A 22,394-nucleotide genomic window follows, 5' to 3' on the forward strand; every position below is an offset into this window, starting at 1 on the left:
CTCCACTGGCCACTCCTCTGACTCCACCCTTCTTCCTCCCAGCATTCTCTCTGCACCAAAATTCCTGCCTAGCTATCGACCATCAGCTTTTTATTAACAATGGGAGCAACACATTTTCACAGTGTACAGAAGGATTATTCCACAGCCTTTCCCCCCTTTTTGTCTAAATAAAAAATAAATGTAACTAATAAGTATCTGTATGGTTATTTGGTGGCAACTGCTGAGACATAAAGAAACTCCGCCTATAAATGGCATTCCAAGGTGGGGCCGGAATTTGCACATAAGACTTGACAGTTTACAAAAGGATTCTAAACACACAAAAATGGAGTCAAATGTGGCTTCTTGGTGACCGCCTTTTCTCAGGTAGGCTCTGTTTGCTGGCGGCAAGCAGAGGCACAGCTCCTTTAAGAGACAGCTTTCTGGCTCCTGCTAGCAGCCAACCCAGGTAGGGCTTCCTTAGGAGGCCCTGCTACTGGAGACTTAAATGGGGTTTGTGAGCAGCAGGTGGCACGCTACTCAGTGGCAGTGTGGACTGCAAAACTCCCCAGCGTTGAGGCAGTAAACTTGGTTCCCATGGGTACCTTTGCCATGAAGGTAAGCTCTCGGGGAACCAAAGGGGGAGGAGTCAGCTGTCATTCACTAAGCTGACCAGTGCCAGCAGCTGACATAGCAGTTTAAGATTCATCTTATGTGTCCAAAAAACAATACAGATGCTCAGTAAAGACAGATCCAGATTAAAAAAAAAAAACAAAAAACTCTGAACTGGTTACAGTGTATTTAAAAATATATGTAGGCTTGGGAGAGAACAAAAAAAGGGTAGAGAGAGAGTCATAGATTAAAAAATAATTTAAAAATAATAAAGTCCTTAAAAAGGAATAGAGTGATAAAAAATATATATATAATAAGCTATGTAAAGATGGGAAATACAAAGAGAGTCTGGCTCCTATATGTTATTGTGTTGTCTTTGAATTTTCTGATTGCTGAGGAAGGAATGACAGCTGATAAAAACACATTGGATTATAGAAACTGCTGGATTAAACCAACCTATATATGTTAAAAGTGTCCTGACTTCAAACTGGAAGTCAAAAGATGCATTACTTTGGGGGGAGAGGTTATGCTTTTATTCCCACAGAAATGAGAAGCTGTGGATTCATTCCAAGTTAATATGGACCAGGTTTGATTGGGGAAGAGCCCCTGAAATCCTAACTATAGACATAAAGAAATAAACCTAGAAGAACTATAACACATATGATATATTTTACTTGCTCAAACATAAAACAAAAAGTCATGTTCGACTGACTTGTGAACAATGCACAGTCTATACTTGTATTAATACAGAAATGTATGTTACCTTTAGAAGTTTATATATTTTCAGAACAATATGACTAGACACCGATGAAAATGGATGGTTCAGATGATCCAGCATCTCAAAATGCCTCTGCTACAGTCTCCTCAGAATTCTGCATTCAAAGCAACATTAAGGCTGCCAGCTGAGATGGTTCAACCTCACAGACTACTCTAGTCAAGATTTAACAATTATCCTGATTTTCTCAGGGTTCCCCCAAAGGTATCGGCACCCACAAATAACAGGAAGTAGTCTAGAGAATGATGCCCACATTTCCCAAAAATGGGCTAAGGGTGTCTATTATCATTTAAGGGGGTTTGATTACAAGTTGTTATTGATAGTGGTCATGAAAAAAAAACTAAACAAAGGAGTTAAGTTCAAAGATCTCTTTCTGAAAGAAAGAAGGGGGATATATTATAGAAATGATGAGATAAAAGGATAGATTATTGAATCTACTTTAATCAAAAAAACCATTAATCTCAAAATAGTTTATATTGGTATGTATTTTAGTTTATTGATACAAATTTAAAGTTATTTCTGTTATACTGTATGTATATTTCTACTCTTGTTTAGGGTATTGTGATATGCAGCGCATTTAAAATATAATGTAAAATTAAAAATACTGGTTAATAGTAATCTATAATAGTCAAACTTATAGTCATGTTAGGTATGTTTTCAAGGATATACACAGATATATTTAGATAGATAGATAGTCATCAAACACTTCAAAGACTTACAGAATATGGCATTTAAAACGTTTAATAACCTAAGGCTTTTCATGACAGTCAGACATGTCTGCTTCTGACAGCACCAATTTACTTCAGAGAAGATGATGGGCATTGAAGAAACTCCATATGAAGTTTGCTTTCTTTGTGGCAAAAGCTAGCCACTGGGCAAAGAAACTGCCCTTGGCTCAGTTGCTGGCAATATTCTGTCCAAACTGGACTAGCAGGACTCAAAAAAGGCAACTGCCAAACTTTGTCAAGGTAAGTCCTTCAAAATTCCCTGCTTCACAGAAAAGTCTGTCAGATATACAGACTGTAGGCCAAAGTTGGATGCCCCAATGTTTCAGAAGAACTTTGGATGACTGTCCAGGCAGTCAGATGTCCCTGTTGTTAGGTAGTATTACATTGTTCTGCAGTCTTTGTTGGAATTAAAGACTAAATAATTAGATTTAAAGTTTTCCTTAGTTAGGCTAGAAAGCGAATTAAGTACAAAACAGATAATTGAGTATTTTCTCTAAATTGCCAAATATAAATCAACTGGGTATTGTAACTGTAATTTTTCTTAATAACTGTTTTTGTTGTATATAATTTTTTTGTATATAATGACTATATTAAAATTAAAACCTTCCTTCTCAATTAGACAAAAGGGGGGAATGCTGTGAAATAATCCTTTTGTATACTGTAAAGATTTGTCACTCAAATTGGTTTAATAAAAAGTTGACTGACCAGTAGCCAGGCAGGAAGTATAGGTGAGACAACCAAACTAAGGATGATGGGAAGAGAAGGAGCGGAGTCGGAAGAGTTGCCAGCCAGGTGGAGAGGAAGCAAGACATGGTGAAGAGGTAAATGCCATGAGCCTCATGGCAGCATATAAAATAATAGAAATGGGTTAATTTAAGTTGTAAGAGCTAGTTAGTAATAAGCCTGAGCTATCAGCCAATCATTTATAATTAATAATAAGACTCTGAGTGGTTATTTGGGAGTGGGCTCTCAGGACAAGAAAACTCCACTTGGACCTTAGACTTGGTCAACTGTGAGTCTGTCACTCCAAGCTACTGAAAAATATTGTCCTGTCAACAGAAACTTGTAGAGAGGAGAGACAGACAGGGAAAGTGATACTGGGAAGTGGCGAGACTCTTGGGCCACCTTTCTCCCTTTGATCTCAAGGGTCCTCCAAGCATTCTTCCATGAGCTTGCTACAGGAGCTTTGAAATACCAGTACCATTATGGTTGAAATATGATGTGTCCCTCGATGGTTTGTGTGCTGGAGGTTTGATCTCCACTGTGGCAGAGGTGAGCCAGTGGAAGCTGTGCAGAGCCTCATGGATAGTAACCAGGTTGCAAACATCAACCTCTGAGGGATTAAGCAAGTCATGTGGAATTGGACTCGTTCCTGTGAGAATGGATTGAAGGGTTCCTCAGAGGGCTTGGTTCTTGGTGATGGCATTGTTGGGCAGTGTTGGAAACTCCAAGAGGTAGGACTTAGTAAAGGAAGTAGATTAGTGGTGTGTGTCCTTCAAAGGTACAATGGACACAATCCTCTTCTTTCTCTACTCCCTTTTCTTTTTTCTTTCTTTCCTCTTCTTCTTCCTCTCCCTCTCTCTTTTTTCCCTGAGCCAAAACCAAGCCCTCCCCCTCTAAGCTGGTTATCTCAGGCATTTTGTCACAGAGGTGGAATTGCTGACACAGGTTGGTATTGAAAGTGGAGCTTAGTCTCTTGTCAGTCCCTGGTGTTTTTTTCATGCTATGTCTCTTTCTCTTCTTCACTCTCTAGCCATGATGCCATTCACCATGTTGTGATGTAACCAGAAGGTCCTCATCAGAGTCACCACAACCAGATAGGACTGCCTAAATCTTGGACTTGCAGCATACAGACATAATAGAAGTAAACCTCTTCTCTGTATGGAGTATCTTGTTGGGGATATTATTTTAAGGTGTGTTACTTTTGTTTACGTTGCATTTGTTTAACTCTGTGGAGCTGTGTTACTGTGCCTGTCTAGAACACCTGATAGTCTAATAAAGAACTAGCCAATAGCAAGGCAGGAGAAAGGATAGGCAGGGCTGGCAGGCAGAGAGTATATATAAAAGGAGAAATCTGGGAGGAGGGAGAAGGAAAGAGATGGAGTAGTGAAAAGAAGGAGCAGCCAGAGAAGGAGGAGGACTCGAGGGTCAGCCACCCAGCTACACAGCAAGCCACAGAGTAAGTGTAAGATTTACAGAAGTAAGAGAATGGGAAAAGCCAGAGGCAGAAAGATAGACAAAATAAGTTAAGGAAAGCTGGCAAGAAACTAAGCCAAGCTAAGGCCGGATATTGATTTATTTGGGAGCTGGGTGGAGGGTCCCCAAAAGAGAAAAAACAACAAACAATAGTACCTATCTTCTGGTATTTCTTATAACAACAAAAAAGAGCAAAGAAATAATAATGATGATAATAACAGCAATAATGATAACAAATAATAATAATAAACAATGCCAAACGATTTGGTTTATCTTGCACTAAAGTAAGTTCTAGGGAACAGGCTTGCTTTAGAGTCTCGTTACAGTAGATGAAAAACTCAAAACTGGAAGAGAATTTATGATGAACATAAATTAGAATCAACGAAAAATAGTGTGTTTAAGGGAATTGTCAATATGTTCCAGCAGACTGGTGGCCAATTTCTCCACTCTCATAATTTTTAATAAATGTTGTATGCTGAGGAGTTTATTTCAGGTCTGTTGTTAAGAGGCCACAATAAAACCAAAAAGCCAACTTCTGAGGATGTGAACAGTTTAGAGAACCAAGCTGGAGACAAGACACTCTTCCTTGAAGATTTTTATCACTTTAATTATTACTTTTGCAAAAGCTCTTTATTCAAGCTCTCGGGGCTTAAACACCATTTCATTTCTATTATTTACATGAATGATTTGCTAGTAATTTTCTTCCTAAGTAATTAAAACTTAACTTCTGTTCCACCCATGTTTAACCATATAAGTGTTTAAATTCTTGAATCCAATTAGTGAACTTCACTATATTTAGTAACTAAATCAGTAAAGACAGTTTGGGTCCTATCATATAAGGTTTATCATTGTCCTCTCTTCACGACAATTTGGCATCTCTCAGACTCCTTAGTTTTCACATTCTATCATAACAGAGGTAAAAATGTAACATTTGGACATATTGGGTGTACATACTAACTGCATGCCCATAGAAATTCATTTGTACTAGAATAATGCACTTTACTGCAATAAAACAATAATGTTAGAATTGAAATTTGGCTCCAAAAATAGTAAAAACTAAGCTCTTTAGGAATGATGTAATATTATCAATGAGAATTTAATCAACTAAACCGGGAAAAATGATATGATAATGTTTTCATCGCATGAAACGAATTCCTTGTGAACATTGTTATAGTGAGTGAGGGTACTAAAGGTAACCGCCACTGTGTTATCTGGAATGGATTTTTTTTTTTTTTTTTTTTTTTTGGTTTTTCGAGACAGGGTTTCTCTGTGTAGCTTTGCGCCTTTCCTGGGACTCACTTGGTAGCCCAGGCTGGCCTCGAACTCACAGAGATCCGCCTGGCTCTGCCTCCCGAGTGCTGGGATTAAAGGCGTGCGCCACCACCGCCCGGCTGGAATGGATTATTTTTATCAGGCCTAGATCCTTCTACCTTTTCACCCCAATAAACTAACTCAAAATCACATCCATACTTTCAATATCCTGAGCTCAGCAACAGTGACATTTCTTCAATCTGTTTTAAAGACCCTCTGGTCTCCCTCCCATGGTCTCATTTCACGATCAGCACTTAGTGAAGAGAGAAATGGAAATATAGATTCCGAGGTGAACATGGGCTCTGGGTGCAGCAGTGTAGGGCATGGTCATGACTTTGAGCTTCAGGAAGCTCCAGGTGGTGGCAGAGCCTTTTGCCACTCAACCAGCTCATCAGTTTCAAATGTAAGCCACTCCTTCCTTAGGAGAAAATTATCAACATACAGAATATTAAGTGCTCATGGTAGAGACATCCAGGGACCACACACGCTTACTGCTGTCATGGAAACTCTATGCCCTGGCTTTCTGGTACCTGAAAACCCTTGACCTGTTTCCATATACTTTGTCCTTCCTGCAGAAAAGTGAGTGACATGTTGGTGAGGTGGAGTGACTTAATGTGCACCTCCATCCTTCCTCATTGGAAACTGCTTGCCTAAAGAGGACAAGCAGCGCTCTCAAATATCAACACTTGCTTAGTTTCCAACAGTGTCCTCAAGCTATATCAAATTTCTCATCAAAAATATATTTAAAATTCACTGCTTTAAACTAAGGATCAGTAACTGGCCGGTTTCAGTTGATCCATTGGTCAATTACAAGTTGGCTCACTTGAACTCTAACTTCAAATATAGTAAGAGTGTCTTACTGATTAAGTCCTGCCCATGAAGTGGAACCCATACTGTAGACTGTTAATGAGGCCACAGTCTGTGGCTAGGTGAGTCATGGCACCAGGGGAGAACACACTACTATTATTCTGCTAAGTGGACTTAGCAATAAAATGACTCCTAATGATTTATTGCCATGGCCATAGATCAGTATACTGCTCAGCCTTCATCAGAGAAGCTGTTTCTTGCAGTAGATGGTAATTAATACAGAGGCCACAACTGGTCAACATGCAGAGAATAAGAGACTCCAGACTCTAGTGCTCAACCCTAAATGGGAGTTCTCTCTCCTCTCTCTCTCTCTCTCTCTCTCTCTCTCTCTCACACACACACACACACACACACACACACACACACACACACACAGAGCTAAGGATCTATGTGGAAGAGGGGGCAGATAAAATCCCAGCATGGATAAGGGGAGGTGAGCACCAAGTCACAACCCCCCGAGCTGAGACACTATTGGCATTTGATTGCTGCTTGAAGAGGGAGGGTTGGTTTTCTCCAGTAGAGTGACAAACTGGTATCCAGATTACACTCTGGAGCAGGCCTCACAACTGGAAGTAGTCAAGCAATATGAACCGGACTTGGACTTGATGGGTTAAAAAGAAAAAACTTGCCCATTTAAGTTTACAGGAACCAGAAAGAGCTCTGAAATGTTGCCTGGCCTAATATATACATTATTATAGTATTGCTGAAAAAAACAAAACAAACAAACAAACAAACAAAAAAAGATAATGTGGCTCTTTAAAGCTTCCAACACCAGATGTGATTTCTAACTTGCAGTATATCTCAAATTTTCAAGTACAGTACACAGACTAAAATATGCCAAAGAGGCTTTCTCTAACGTTTTCTGACATTCCCCAAAGCTCAAAGACAAACAAAAGCTGATAAAGTGAATTTACACAGGAAACAGGAAGTTTTCAGTCCAGTTATTTCCAAGCTGAGTCAGTTTCCAACACAAAGCCTGGGGTAATGTAGACATTCACAGTATCTGTGATGAATGATCCAGAAAAAAAAAAAAAAGAGCATTGCGCTGAATGTAATGTATAATTTTGCTTTTTAAATTAATAGCCGCCATCCAAATGATAATGTTAAACTCATATGCTCAGATATATTTGCATATTTGGTATTAAGCAGAATTCAAAATATTCATGTATTCAAAAATCAGTACATTAAAAATAAAAATGGTCAGAATAAGTGAACTGATGCTGTTTCTGTGCAGGGTGGTTTTACTCAGGGCACAAAAGAGCACTCTGTTATTCTATACCCTCCTGACATTTCTGAGCTTTGTAACTTCCCTGATCCCGTTACCATTCTGTTTGTAAAGACATAACAATGTTCAAGCAACAAGACTGAGATTCAAGCACCCTTGACTCTCACATGATGTGAATAAACAAACGGTTCAGATACAAACCTTGAATAACAATGTATCTTTTCTATTATCTTATTTTTTAAACCTGTGACTGGGTTTACAGCAAAAAGTGTAATTTGGCCAGGCGATGGTGGCGCACGCCTTTAATCCCAGCACTGGGAGGCAGAGCTAGGCGGATCTCTGTGAGTTCGAGGCCAGCCTGGTCTCCAAAGCGAGTTCCAGGAAAGGCGCAAAGTTACACAGAGAAACCCTGTCTCGAAAAACCAAAAAAAAAAAAAACAAAGTGTAATTTCTAGCGGACTATCTTCGTTTTGTACTTTAGGGTGAGTATGCTCTTGGTATCACAACTATTTTCTAAATTCTGGAAAATGCAGGTAATAAAAACTTACCACTTGCCCCCTTGCTATGGCGGTTTGGACTTCAACTGTCCAAAAGTTTTGAGATACGCAGAGAACAGTCTGTCCAGGCCAATCTCTTACCCAATTAATTCGTTCATTTTTTGTATAGGCAGCAATTGCATCTCCAATCACCTAATTTAAGAGAAAAGGTAAAAATGAACATTCTAAGAACAAGATACCCATTGAAGAGCTAAACGATTAAACTAAATTGACTCATATCACTTAAGTTTTTGCAACATCTTTATCCAGTTGATGGACTTATATAAAACTTGTGAGTAAATTAATGTGTGCTTGCATACAAGCTAATTCATATGAGCAGGCATATTACCTATTACTTTGCTGAGCATTATCAACTTGTACAAACCACATTTTTCAAATTATTATTTGATTACTTTTAGCCAAAGATATCATAGATACACTTGGGTTGGACAAATTTGTACAATTTTGGTTCAAAGTATATGAATTTATACTTTTAAATTTTAAAATGAGAGCCACCAAAGTTGTGGCACAGGACTTTTGTTCAGTTAAATCAGTTCTCCGTGCAATCTCCTGTGTGTGTACACACAGACAGGCTGCATTGGCCTCTAACTGCCTGCCACCTGCATTCCAGACCTTAATCCCTTCTCTGGACAGAGGCATGATGATACACAAGGCAAGGGGACATATGGGACAGATGGACAGTTCTTTTATAGAAAAGTGAAGCCTACAAAGCCACAAGTCTAACTTATGTTCTTTGTTACACATTTTCAGTGGGCTGATAGATCTACTTTTTCTACAAGATATCAATGAGAAACACTCTCCCTGTCATATAAACCAACCAAAAATAGCAACATCCTCTGGGAAGTGACATTGACTTCGGTGTTTAAATTTCAGAAGGGACTGTCAAAATTAGAGTTTCCAGAGAAATATATAACAACTTAAAACTTTCTAGACTACTTGTTTAGCTGGATATTTATAGAACAGTGCCAATGCCAAGAGGTAACTGCTAATGATAACAACATTGTTTTTTCCATAATGTGTTTCTTTGTATAGCCTTGGCTGTCCTGGAACTTGCTCTGTAGACCAGGCTGGCCTCAAACTAAACCACAGGCAGTACAGATGAAAGCAAACAGCTGAAGAATGGAAGAAACAACGAAGACACCAGGCACTTCAGACACAGGATCCAAGCTTAATCTAACCTGAAAGCCTCCTCCCCAAAGACTAGCCCTCATGGTACCAGATGTTGCCACGCAAGCTTCCGAAGGAGGGAAGCAACCAACAGTCCTACCCAGCTATGAGGCCTATAGACCACATCAATGACCAGCATGGCAAGATATCCCTAAGGGTGCGGTAGTGGCATGCACACATTGATAGTAACCAACAACTCTCTACTTTGACTTAAGACCCTCTCAACATGAAAGAAATCATTCCCGGTACTGAAAACCTAAGCAGCTACCTGGGACTAGGTCTTGGAGGAGACTCTGCAACTGCCACTTTACTCAACCAGCATAATCCCTAACTATATTCTAAATATTTACCCTTTTACTCCCAGATAAGTATTAAGTGCAGTTCTCACCCCTCAGCAAGGTCACTTCTCTTGTCAACAAATGGAGATAAAAACGCATAAATGATCAAAATTCAGAGTTGTGGAGCCCAGTCCCAAATGATATATCTACCACTCAACTTCTGTATTTAAGGCTCAGCGATCATTGTGGAAGAGGTGGCAGAAAGAATGTAAGGGCCAGTAGAACAGATAGTCTGCTGTGAGATTGTGACTCCTAGATATGAGGTCTCTCCAACACGGCTGCCTAAACATGACCTGAACAAGACCACCAGTGGACATGCTAATGTGTAAGGGGGAAAAGCCCGCAGCCTCAGCCCTACACGAAGAACTACAGACAGCAAATTCCTGTTGAGAGCAGGACACACAGTCTTCTCCAGGGAGGGGCATATTAATTGGTTATCCAAGGCCAAATGATCATCCCTGAAAGCATGCATATGAGTAACATCAAACAGACTGAGCAGATTGTATTTATGTATTTAGGCACACACACACATACACACACAACAACAATTAAATATTAGAAAAAAATTAAAGGAAAAAGGTATTGAATTTTGTTCCAGGATATTTGATCACACTGTGAACCCCAAGACTGCATTTATTTACTGGAAAAACCTGTTTCTAGCACATATCTTTAATTCAAGAGCTTTCTGCTTGAATACTGTAAATTAATAAATTAAAGTCAACCATAGATTAAGATGTAGAGCAAGCAACCAGTTGACAGGAAAAACCATAGAGAGTAAGAGGAAGTCAGGAGGATGGATAGAGAGACATACAGGAAGTAGAAGGGAGGGACATTGAGTTGGAGTAGTTTTGTTTGAGATTGCGTAGGAGAAAGCTCTCTCTCTGCGACACTGGCAGAGGAGAAACGTCAGCTGGGTGCTTTCTCTGCCTCTCTGAGCTAGCAGCCTTTCACCCCAGCATCTGGCTCCCAAGTCTTGATTTAGTTAAAAATGAGATTTAGCTAAAAACAACAGTATTTGGAAGGGAGCAAGGTGGGTATGGGGGGGGCATAAATGGGAGAGCTTGGAAGGGAAAAAAGGAAAATTATAACCTCAAAATTTTAAAAACTTAATAAAAACAAAATAGTGAAAGGGAAAAGGGTAGAAAAGCACAGCTGAGAAGATTAAGATGGAGTACATGTGTTCTAGAAGGACACTGTAGGGACCAAGAAAAGGGGACTAAAATTTAAGTTATACAAACAGATTCTGCATAGTTTGATGAAGAGAAACACAGTTATGTAAAGTTTCTACAGTACTCAAGACAGCATCTATTATACTCATTTACACCATGTATATATAATATAAATATATATATAAAACACCCTCTCAAGCATGCAAATACAAATAATATACATATCTCCTATTTGTAGTGTTTATATCACATTTGATTATGTATTTTACAAATAAAAATTTACATGTGAACATTTTGGAAAGATGCCCATTTTCTCCACAATTTCTTGTCACCATATTTTAATGCTTAAGTGATAACCGCATTATTTCCTCTAAGCATTCTGCCAACTGGAATTAAATGGAAAGCTGAACAGTAATGGATACACCTATGATAACCAGTCATCTCCACATATCATGTCATCAAACAAGCCATGTAACCTAACGCTGCTAATCAGTGGTCACTGGAATTCAGCTACATTGTTAACAGCAATATAAGCAATCGTGTTGTTTGTCAATATTTATCAATACTGACCAAGTAAAACTCATCCTCTCTGGCCTTGTGGTCATATGGATTAGTTATCACAAGAAACTAAATGACTCAGTCAATGAAACCAGTCATATGCAAAGGGACGTTCACTGGACTGTAACTCAGAAAAAGGATGAAATGGAGAGGGTCTAAGTCTAAATGATTTTATATACATTTGCCAATAGATTTATTTAGGATTATAACATTATCATACATAGTGACATCAAAAACCTCGATTTGAATTAATGTCTCCAACAGTGCAATGAAATGAGGAAGTGAACGGAGTACCAACGTTCTTCCGTGTTATGACGGACTGTATCTCTTCAAACTGTGAGCTCAAAACAAAACCAAACTAAACAAAAACCCTTTCTTTAAACAGTTTTTGTCAAATATTCTGTCACAGCAACAATTAACCAATAAATTATCAACTAGACTTCGAGTAGCCATTTATGCCTCAGTTCCTACCTAGAAGTCCACTTATCAATGACATATTTGCAGCAACATAATAGTCCATCATTTTTTCTAAAAATAGTAAATATAGCCCGTTACCTTGTGAATGGACTTAATCATAACTCTCTCTAGCTCAACCAGCCACTTCTCCACTTGGCCCCTGGCTTTGGCTGTTGAGATGGTATCTATGAGTCCCACGACTTCTCCTTCACTGCTCTTCATATGTGTGATATCTAAAGTCTCTGTGAATTCGACCTTCGCAATTCCTTCAAAGCATTTCTTCAGGTGCGGCTGCACTCTGTGGGGAAAAAAGTGAAACAACTGATCAAAGTGATATAGTTCCTAACATGTCAGGGTTCTTTGTGCACTAATCTTCGCTTAAAATCTATAAATGTGTATAAAGTAATAGGTATGTGTTTGTTTTCAATAAAATGAGTTGAAAGATGTTAAGAGTAGCACAATAGATGAGCCGGTGTTCGCTACGGCACTCTAGAAGGCCTGCAAGCACTGTAAGTCAGTCTTCCAACGCACATAGCCATTCCAAGTGGGCTCTTGGACGATTCTGAAACTCACAGACTAGGTTAGCGGTTCAACAGGCTTGGCATGCCCGCCATCTTTCCAGCCACTATGACACAGACTGTGACTAACACCTCACTGGCACATTTCCGGCTGCACTCATCTTGAAATGGGCACAAAGAAGCAGTGAATAAGATTCCGACGGAAATGCGAGCCTCAATTATCTTATTCATTTACACTCTGTGACTCTTTCTGTGTAGGCACAAGACATACAATAAACAAAATTGTTTGATAAGAACATTGATTCCCTGCTGCTTTAGATCAGATTCTTTCCTAAGGACTGAGAAATATTCGATTAAAAACAAAAACAAAAAACCTAGTGGAAACTCTTGGCCGCTGTGGAGCATGTGTTCCACTACAGGAGGAGCAGCACTAAGTAAGTCTATTACAGACTGTGTCTGTAATAACAAATATACAAAGGGAAATGAGCCACAGACACACCCCTGGGAAGAGCAGTCAGAGAGGCTGGGTGTCAGAGGCACGGCATTTTAAATGCAGGGGGCGTGAAAGACTTCCCTGCGTGGTAAATGTTGGTGCAGTTGTCCATAAAGACCTCCAAGAAACAGACTAAGAAGCTGTATGGACATTCAAGGAATATTCTAAGCAGAGAGAATGGTACATAAGGGAAGAGGCTCCCCATTCACATTTCAAGGAGGCTGGCAGAGAGCTCAGAGGAAGAAGGAACAGGGAAGCCAACTGTCACTCCTCTCCAGCATTCCCTCAATAGCTACAGCTGTTAGAATGTGCTTATTATAAAACTAGAAAACAACACCCACCTAAAATGCTAGTTAAGACCTTCATTCCTAGTCATGTTAGAGTTGAGAATGGCCCATCTCTGAGACCAGAGTAAGCCATAAAGCACCATGATGCCAGGCTTTGATTGATGTAATTTGAATGTGGGTGAAAAGATCAGTGTGATGTGGAAGAGTGATGTGTCCTGAAAGTCTTAAGAAAATATGTGATGAAATAAGAATTCCACTCCAAGGTTCATCACATTCAGGAATACATCTGCAGAGACATTATGTATGTTTTCAATAACCGATAACAACCTATAATTGCTAATAATGTTTAGAATATTCTTGTAGAAAGTTTACATAAGCATAGTTACCCATAATTATTTATGTTCTCTCCTATTCCAAAATATTAAATCTGAACAGATGAATGTAGCCGAGCGTCCTGGCATGGACAACACTTACCGAGTAGGATCCTTAGTCTCCGACAGTATCTCAAGGAGCTCATCGTTGGACAAGAAGAAGAACCTGGGGAAGAAGAGGCGCTTCTTTTCCAAGTACTCATTCAGCCCTTTGAGAATGAGCTCCAGGAGTTCATTGGACTTTTTCAGCCTCTCCAGCATTCTCTCGATAGTCACAACCGCCAGGACATGCTTATTCTAAAAACAAAAGGTAAACAGCACTTGTCTCAGTCTTCTGTTGTTAGGATGAACAGGAGGACCAGAAGCAACTCAGGGGGGAGAGGATGTAGCTCATCTTATACTTTCCTTCTTTTTCTAATTTTAATTTTAATTTTTAAAAATTTTATTATTAAGAAATTTTCTATTCATCTTACATACCAACCACAGATTTCCCTGTCCTTCCTCTTCCCATCCCCCAGTCTCCCCCCAAAGTCCCCCATTCCCACCTTCTCCAAGTCAAGGTCTCCCGTGGGGAGCAGAGCCTGGTACATTCAGTTGAGGCAGGTCCAAGCCCCTCCTCCTGCACCAAGGCTGCACAAGGTGTCACACCTTAGGCACTGGGCTCCAAAAAGCCTGCTCGTGAACCAATTGATGAGGGAGAGGAGGGATTCTATGAGCAAGGGCCATTGAGATCATGATGGGAAAACCTACAGAGATGACCAGTCAAACTAGTGGAAACCCATGAACTGCGGACCAATAGTTGTGGAGCCCCCATGGGACTGGACTAGACCCTAGTGGATACTTGAGACAGTTGTTTAGCATCTTATACTTTCAGGTGGCAGTCCATCATTGAGGGAAACCAAGGAAGGAACTCAAAACGAAGCCTGGAAGCAGGAACTGAAGCTGAGACCACAGAGGAGAGTTGCTTCCTGGCTTATTCCTAGTGGCTTGCTCAGGTTGCTTTCTCATACAAGGCAGGGCCATGTGAGCGAGGGTGGCACCAACCACAGTGAGCTGGACCCTCCCACACCAATCATTACTCAAGAAAATACCCCACAATCACAGCCACAGGCCAGTCTGATGGAGGCAGTTCCTCAGTGGAGGCTGCCTCTCTCCAATGAAACTAGTTTGTGTCAAGTTGAGTAAAAAACTACCCACGTAGCATGCAAAAATACTGGTTATTAATTTTATTTCTAGTTACATTATACTTGAGACTGTAATAGATTTTAATGATTGTAATGAGATTTTAATAGAATTTTAGTAGAATGAAGATTATGGGAACTTTTAAAGGCATTTATCTCTAAAAAAATTAGTCTTGAATATTCTATGCCTGCCAAGTTCTTTCACGTAAAGGTCATGTTGGCTCTATCTTCAAGCCATGGTGTTCCCAACTTCCACTGTGAGGAGAAACAGGAAGAGAGAGAGAAGGGATGGGAAGAAGGGGTGTGTGTGTGTGTGTGTGTGTGTGTGTGTGTGTGTGTGTGTGTGTGAGAGAGAGAGAGAGAGAGAGAGAGAGAGAGAGAGAGAGAGAGAGAGAGAGAGACTGTGCTATCTGAACTCACAAGAAGGGTGGACGTGAAGAGCATAGCATGAGACACACATTTGATCCTTTATTCTTGAGGGAAAGCACTACAAACTTTAAGGCAGCATAATTATTATTATTTTGAGTACTGTTATTAACAACAGGGAACTAACACTAGCCCTGGGTTTTATAATTATAGATTTTAAAAAAATAAGTGTTTGGAAGCAGGGCGTGGTGGTGCACGCCTTTAATCCCAGCACTCGGGAGGCAGAGGCAGGTGGATCTCTGTGAGTTTGAGGCCAGCCTGGTCTCCAAAGCGAGTTCCAGGAAAGGTGCAAAGCTACACAGAGAAACCCTGTCTCGAAAAAAACAAAAAAACAAACAAACAAAAAAAAAATAAGTGTTTGGCCGGGCAGTGGTAGCACATGCCTTTAATCCCAGCACTCAGGAGGCAGAGGCAGGAGGATCTCTGTGAGTTTGAGGCCAGCCTGATCTACAGAGGGAGATCCAGGACAGGCACCAAAACTACACCGAGAAACCCTGTCTCAAAAAACCAAAAATAAATAAATAAATAAATAAATAAGTAAGTAAGTAAGTAAATAAATAAATAAATAAATAAATAAATAAGTAAATAAATAAAGTGTTTGAGTGTGGGGAAGTTTCCTGGAAAGATTTTGGAAACAGCCAGGCTGTATCTGTCTACATTGTCCCTCTGCTTACTGGGGGACTGAGGCAAGGTGTGCTCTCCTGAACTTTCTGGAGACAAGACTGCTCTGCCTCTCAGGCTGGGGATCCTGACATTAAGCACACGCAAGTGTCATCACAGGTGGTTTGCTTCAAAGTGCCACCGAGCGAGTCAAGCATTTCAAAGGGAGCTCTCTGCTGCTGCTCTCAAGAGTTATAACCAAAAGCTAATCTTAAGAACTCAGGCATTGAAAAAAATATTTACTGACTTCTCAAAGGAGCTGCACACTAGCCACTGGATTTATATATAAAAATATGATCTTGAGTTTTAAGTAAAACTCGTTTCCCCTCTTTTCCTCCCTGTGTGTGTGTATGTATGTATGTGTGTGTCTGTGTGTCTATACACAAGTGTGCCTGTGTGAGGAGCACAGAGGCCAACCTCTGGTTTCATCATTGGGAGCTGCCCACACTGATTTTGAGGCTACCCACAAGCCCCAGGTTTCCACCTATCTTTGCCCCCCTCTCCTGTGTGGGGCTACAGGGCGCAGCACAACCTCCAACTTCCTCTGGGCAAACAAGGACGGATTTCAGGTCTCTATGCCCCATAGCCAGTGCTGTCCTGAGCTGCGCATCCCCAGCTTCCTCTCTGTTTTTCTAACACGTGACGGATATTGTGCATCCCCAGCTTCCTCTCTGCTTTTCTAGCACATGACTCATATTATCCAACTCTATTCCCAGTCTTGGTGTTCACCAGTAGCAAAAGTAGAGTTCTTTCCAAAATAAACTTAAAATATGTAAGGGGTGGAGGCGCTAAAACATAATAGAAATCTCAATCAGACTAAGCTACGAAGCTCCTGAGAACCCAGCAGGCATCTTTTGATACAGTAGGACATTCTAGGAAGATTGCTTGAAATTAAGAGGATGACACTTTAAGAGTAAACACTGAATTTTACGATTAACTAAATTACTTATTTTTTGAATTGTACTCAACCAAAGGCTGAAAGGTAAACCAAAACTATCAGCTGTAAATTGTTTCATGTGTGAATTTCATTCTAGGACTGGAGATGGGGCTTAGGGATAAGTCACTGATGTAGCATGCTCAGGGCCCTAGCTTCAATTCCCAGCACCAGCAAAAGGAGAACTTTATTCTTTTGGCTTGTTTGTTTTTCGAGACAGGGTTTCTCTGTGTAGCTTTGGAGCCTGTCCTGGAACTCAATCTGAAGCCCAGGCTGGCCTCGAACTCACAGAGATCCACCTGCCTCTGCCTTCCGAGTGCTGGGATTGAAGGCGTGCGCTGCCGCCGCCGCCCAGCTGAAAATTTTATTCTTTTTCAGCAATCTCAAATACATGTTTTTTGTTAATGTGCTTTTGGCTTTTCTTCTTTTTTGTTTGTTTCTGACCTCAGATTCGCTCTACAGACTCCTTGAACTCCTACTGGGCCTCTGCCTCCCATGTGCCAAGATTGCAGCCCTCTCATACTCAGGGATTTTATCAATAATCAGATCATGGCTGAAAAGATGATACGTTTTGCTTTGAACTATGATGATGTGACTTAGAAACACAACAATTTAGTAGAAGAAAATAACTATCATTAATAGCCATTTCATCAATAAAACAAAAGTATGGAACATGGACGAGTAATCTCCAATTTTCAAAAACATTTTATGAAATTCTCCCATGTTTTTGTGCTTCAAATAGACATTAAATACTATCTCTCCCCACCCCACCCCTCTCTTTCTCACGGGCGCACGCGCACACACGCACACACACGCACGCACACTCACACGCACACGCGCGCGCGCACACACACACACACACACACACACACACACACACACACACACACACACACACACACACAGACAAACTCAGACCATAATTTTTAAATATGCAAGTCATGCAGGGCAGACTAGCATTCTCATGCTCCTAAATCTAAAATCCAAAATAGTGTTCTTTGAGCGCCACCTTCTGGAAGAAAACGTCATTCTCTTAAACAAAAAAAGAATTATTGCTAATAAAAGTGAAGATTTTCTTTCACAAATTAACAATAACTGTTCGGTGGAAACTGAGGTAGTTTATCACATCTGATGTTTCAAAGTTATGATCTGATATTTGAAAGTAGTTTAGAATAACTGATTTTTGTTCAATAAATATAATCAATCAACAACAACAACAAATCAAAAAATTCTGGGACAAAAGACGTTCAGATAGAGCTGGTAAGTTAAACATCTCCCATCAGAAACACTTAGAAACAGACATGTTTTATATTTCAAAGCTTTTTGGATTGTATAATATTTGCTTAGACCTTACTGTATAATATTTGCTTAGACCTTATTGGCCGAACATCTTAAATCTGAAAATCATAAATCCAAAACAAAAGCTTCAGATTTGGGGGCATTTTACATTAGATATGCTGGAGCTATTCTAAATTCCTGAGGTCACCCTCCTCAGCCAGATAGGTCAATAGCTCTGATTCAAATACATACTTCCAAATGGTCTGCATGTGTTTGCATATGGACCAAACCACAGGAACGCCATCTTTACACAACTGGAAGATGACTCACGAGCAGACAGACACGGGGAAGACTGCCTTAGGTAGCACAAGGCCCCCAGGGAGACACACTGCTTTCAATCCTGCCCTCTTCTTCTGAGTGCCTATGCAGTCTTGTATCACTTGTTTAATCTCTGTGTGTTAAAATGGGGAAGAGAGGTCTTTCTCAAAGTTGGTGTGACAGTCAGGTTAGAGAACATGTTTGAAGTGGTTAGTACAATGCCTATACCCTCCCCTCCACACACACATTTAAAACCACACTTCATTTCTTCTCCCACCCATGGCGGGCAGAGAAAGAGGGGCAGAGAGAGACTGGGGAGGAGGAGAATGAGACATGTTATCAGTTTTATTCCGTTAAAACTGAGGAGGGCACGTCTATGCCACAATGTGTGTCTCAGGATTATTATCGCTGTGCTGAAACCCCATGGCCAAAAGCAAATTGGGGAGGAAAGGGTTTATCTGGCTTACACTTCCACATTGCTGTTCATCATTGGAAGAAGTCAGAACAGGAGCTCAAATGGTGTGGGGACCTGGAGGGAGGAGCTGATGCAGAGGCCATGGGGGATGCTGCTTACTGGCTTGGGCCCCATGGCTTGCTCAGCCTGCTTTTCCTTTCTTTCTTTCTTTCTTTCTTTCTTTCTTTCTTTCTTTCTTTCTTTCTTTCTTTCTTTCTTTCTTTCTTTCTTTCTTTCTTTTTTATAAAAGATTTATTTATTTATTATGTATACAGCATGTATGACTGCAGGTCAGAAGAGGGCACCAGATCTCATTACAGATGGTTGTGAGCCACCATGTGGTTGCTGGGAATTGAACTCAGGACCTCTGGAAGAGCAGGTAGTGCTCTTAACCTCTGAGCCATCTCTCCAGCCCCCCAGCCTGCTTTCTTATAGAACCCAGGACCACCAGCCCACTGACGGAACCACCCACAATGGGCTGGGCCCTCCCCCACCAATCACTAATTAAGAGCATGCCCTCGAGGCTTGCCTATAGCCCTGTCTTATGGAGGCATTTTCTCAGCTGAGCCTCCCTGATCTCTGATGAGTCTGGCTTGTGTTGTGTTGACATAAATGAGCCAGCACCGTGTGTACTTGGAGGTCACAGCACAACCTGTGGAAGTTGGTTCCCTCCTTCCACCGTATGGATCCCAGGGATCAAACTCAGGTCATCGGGCTTTGAAGTAGGTGCCTTTACCCACTGAGCCATCTTGCCTGCTAGAAAAAAATATTTATCATAAAGTAAGAAGACTGAGCCAGGCAGTGGTGGTATACACCTTTAATCCCAGCACTCGGGAGGCAGAGCCAGCCGGATCTCTGTGAGTTCGAGGCCAGCCTGGTCTACAGAGCGAGATCCAGGACAGGCACCAAAACTACACTGCTGTGGGATGTTCTGTATGGCAAATGTGTTGCTAATTAGTCAATAAATAAAACACTGATTGGCCATTGGCTAGGCAGGAAGTGTAGGTGGGACAAGGAGGAGAATAAAGCTGGGAAGTGGAAGGCTGAGTCAGAGAGACACTGCCAGCCGCCACGATGACAAACAGCATGTGAAGATGCTGGTAAGCCACAAGCCATGTGGCAAGGTATAGATTAATGGAAATGGATTAATGTAAGCTGTAAGAGCAGTTAGCAAGAAGCCTGCCACGGCCATACAGTTTGTAAGCAATATAAGTCTCTGTGTTTGCTTGGTTGGGTCTGAGTGGCTGTGGGACTGGCAGGTGAGAGAGATTTGTCCTGACTGTGGGCCAGGCAGGAAAACTCTAGCTACAAATGGCGTCCAACGTGGTGGCAAGAGTTTCCACCTAAAAACTGAGAAAAAAGATTCTAAAACAGAGCTAAAAACAGCTTCCTAATTGTCTCTCTCAAATGAGCAGCAGCTGCTGGTTTGAGCTACTTGTAGGTTTCTCGTGTGCGTGCTCAACCTGCAGTTTGGCGGGAATGAGGCCTCTGCAAGTGGCACATTAAGATGCATGGTGGATTTAGCTTTTGCTAGTACAAAACAAAAAAAAAAAAGAGGTTTCTGGACTACATGCTGCTTGGATAAAAGCATAGACCCACGATAGCTCCCAGAGCCAGCAGTAAAGTACCACGGCCGTGTTGGGAAGCTGAGGTGGGCGGAGCCAGCAGCCACAGCTGCTGCAGTTTAAAGCAATAGATTCACAATAAGACAGATTCAGATGTAATAGTTTAAATGTGTGTAAAATATACGTAGGCTTGAAAGAGACAAAAAAAGGTGATATATACAGTTATATAAACAAATACATAGTTTTAAAAAATAAAGTCTTTAAAGAGACAGTAAAATTAACATAAAAAATAAGTCACGTAAAGATGAATATTACACAGAGAATCTGGATTGTGTTGTCTTTGGGATTTTTAGCTGCAGAAAAACATTTGATTGTAAAAGCTGTTGAGTTATGCCAAAATGTATACTTTAAAGGTACCTTGACTTCAAAATTTGGATATAAGGATATGTTGCTTTGGAAAAGAGTCTCTGCTTTTGTTCCCACAGAAAGCCAGAGGCTATGGATTTGTTCCAGATTAAGATACATCAGGTTTGACCAGCCAAGACCCTCTGAAAGGTCTCCGATGACACCATGGCCCAGATGATCCAACATCCAGAATGGTTTGAAGGCAACTGGTTCAGACGATACAGCCTCATGGACTGTTCCACAATCCTAAAATTTTCTTTGTGTCCCCATAAGATACAGCGCCCCCCTCCAGAAGGAAGTAGTAAGAGAAGCTACGCCCAAATTCCCAAATTATATATAATTTTACTTTGTTAAGGTTAAAATCCTCCTTTTTGAAAAAAAAAAGGGGGAAGTGCTGTGGGATGTTCTGTATGGCAAATGTGTTGCTAATTAGTCAATAAATAAAACACTGATTGGCCATTGGCTAGGCAGGAAGTGTAGGTGGGACAAGGAGGAGAATAAAGCTGGGAAGTGGAAGGCTGAGTCAGAGAGACACTGCCAGCCGCCACGATGAGAACAAGCATGTGAAGATGCCGGTAAGCCACAAGCCATGTGGCAAGTTATAGATTAATGGAAATGGATTAATGTAAGCTGTAAGAGCAGTTAGCAAGAAGCCTGCCACGGCCATACAGTTTGTAAGCAATATAAGTCTCTGTGTTTGCTTGGTTGGGTCTGAGTGGCTGTGGGACTGGCAGGTGAGAGAGATTTGTCCTGACTGTGGGCCAGGCAGGAAAACTCTAGCTACACTACACAGAGAAACCCTCTCTGGAAAAACAAAAACAAATAAACAAGAAGACCTTTAATCTTCTTACGGTTATTATGAACCCCTCACACGGAGCAGGCATTCCAGGACAGTTTGTTGGATGTTGGGATGTTGCATTACACCTATGAACACAGAGAATCAGAGAGCACAGGGCCCTCCACACTGTGCCCAGATGCCAATGGTTAGCTGAGGTCTTAGATACACTAGCAAAGTGCTTTAACAGGTGTTACTAGAAATTTAAAATTTGGTAGGACTTCCTTTGATCCTTTATGCTTCTTGTAATTGTTGGTTAAGGAACTATGTTTATAACTTCTCTCTCTCTCTCTCTCTCTCTCTCTCTCTCTCTCTCTCTGTGTGTGTGTGTGTGTGTGTGTGTGTGTGTGTGTGTCTTCATAACCACCACCAGTCTGGATAGCCCAAATGAGGACTGATGAGTTGATTGAGATGTCCAGACCAAGTGACCAGGTTACGTGGAGTCAAGTGACTGGGGTGTGCGGAGCCCAAAACTATCATCTTGGCAAATGGAGAGAGATTTCTCATCCCTACTGCCAGGAGCTTTATGGGAAATAGAATGTGTACATGCTCAATGGAGTTAAGCTCCAACTTCTTAGTAAGCTGGAGGAATTACCTTCCTCAGCTGAAATCCCTGGACAACAGAAACCCGGTAAGGACCTCATTAAAGCTGTGGCACTCAGAGAAGTAGGCTGCACAGAACCGTCAGACTCTTCAGACTCCAAGGCTCTGACTCTGCTGGGAACGGGAAAGTT

General features: G+C 41.0%; 1 protein-coding gene across 1 annotated transcript in view; it reads right to left on the bottom strand.

Annotated features, from left to right (window-relative positions):
- The window catches only part of Dnah7 (dynein axonemal heavy chain 7), a 260,952-nt gene that overhangs the window by 161,522 nt on the left and 77,036 nt on the right, over positions 1-22,394 (bottom strand). The window contains exons 20-22 of the mRNA XM_052749441.1: positions 13,708-13,901; positions 12,035-12,233; positions 8,239-8,379 (exon numbers count right to left, since the gene is read on the bottom strand). Of these exons, the coding sequence (XP_052605401.1) occupies positions 8,239-8,379; positions 12,035-12,233; positions 13,708-13,901 (534 nt within the window). The remainder of the gene's footprint in view (positions 1-8,238; positions 8,380-12,034; positions 12,234-13,707; positions 13,902-22,394) is intronic.

The sequence above is a fragment of the Peromyscus californicus genome, unplaced genomic scaffold (genome assembly GCF_007827085.1).
Source record: "Peromyscus californicus insignis strain IS unplaced genomic scaffold, ASM782708v3 Scaffold_21__1_contigs__length_65335640, whole genome shotgun sequence".
Taxonomy (NCBI): Eukaryota; Metazoa; Chordata; class Mammalia; order Rodentia; family Cricetidae; genus Peromyscus; species Peromyscus californicus.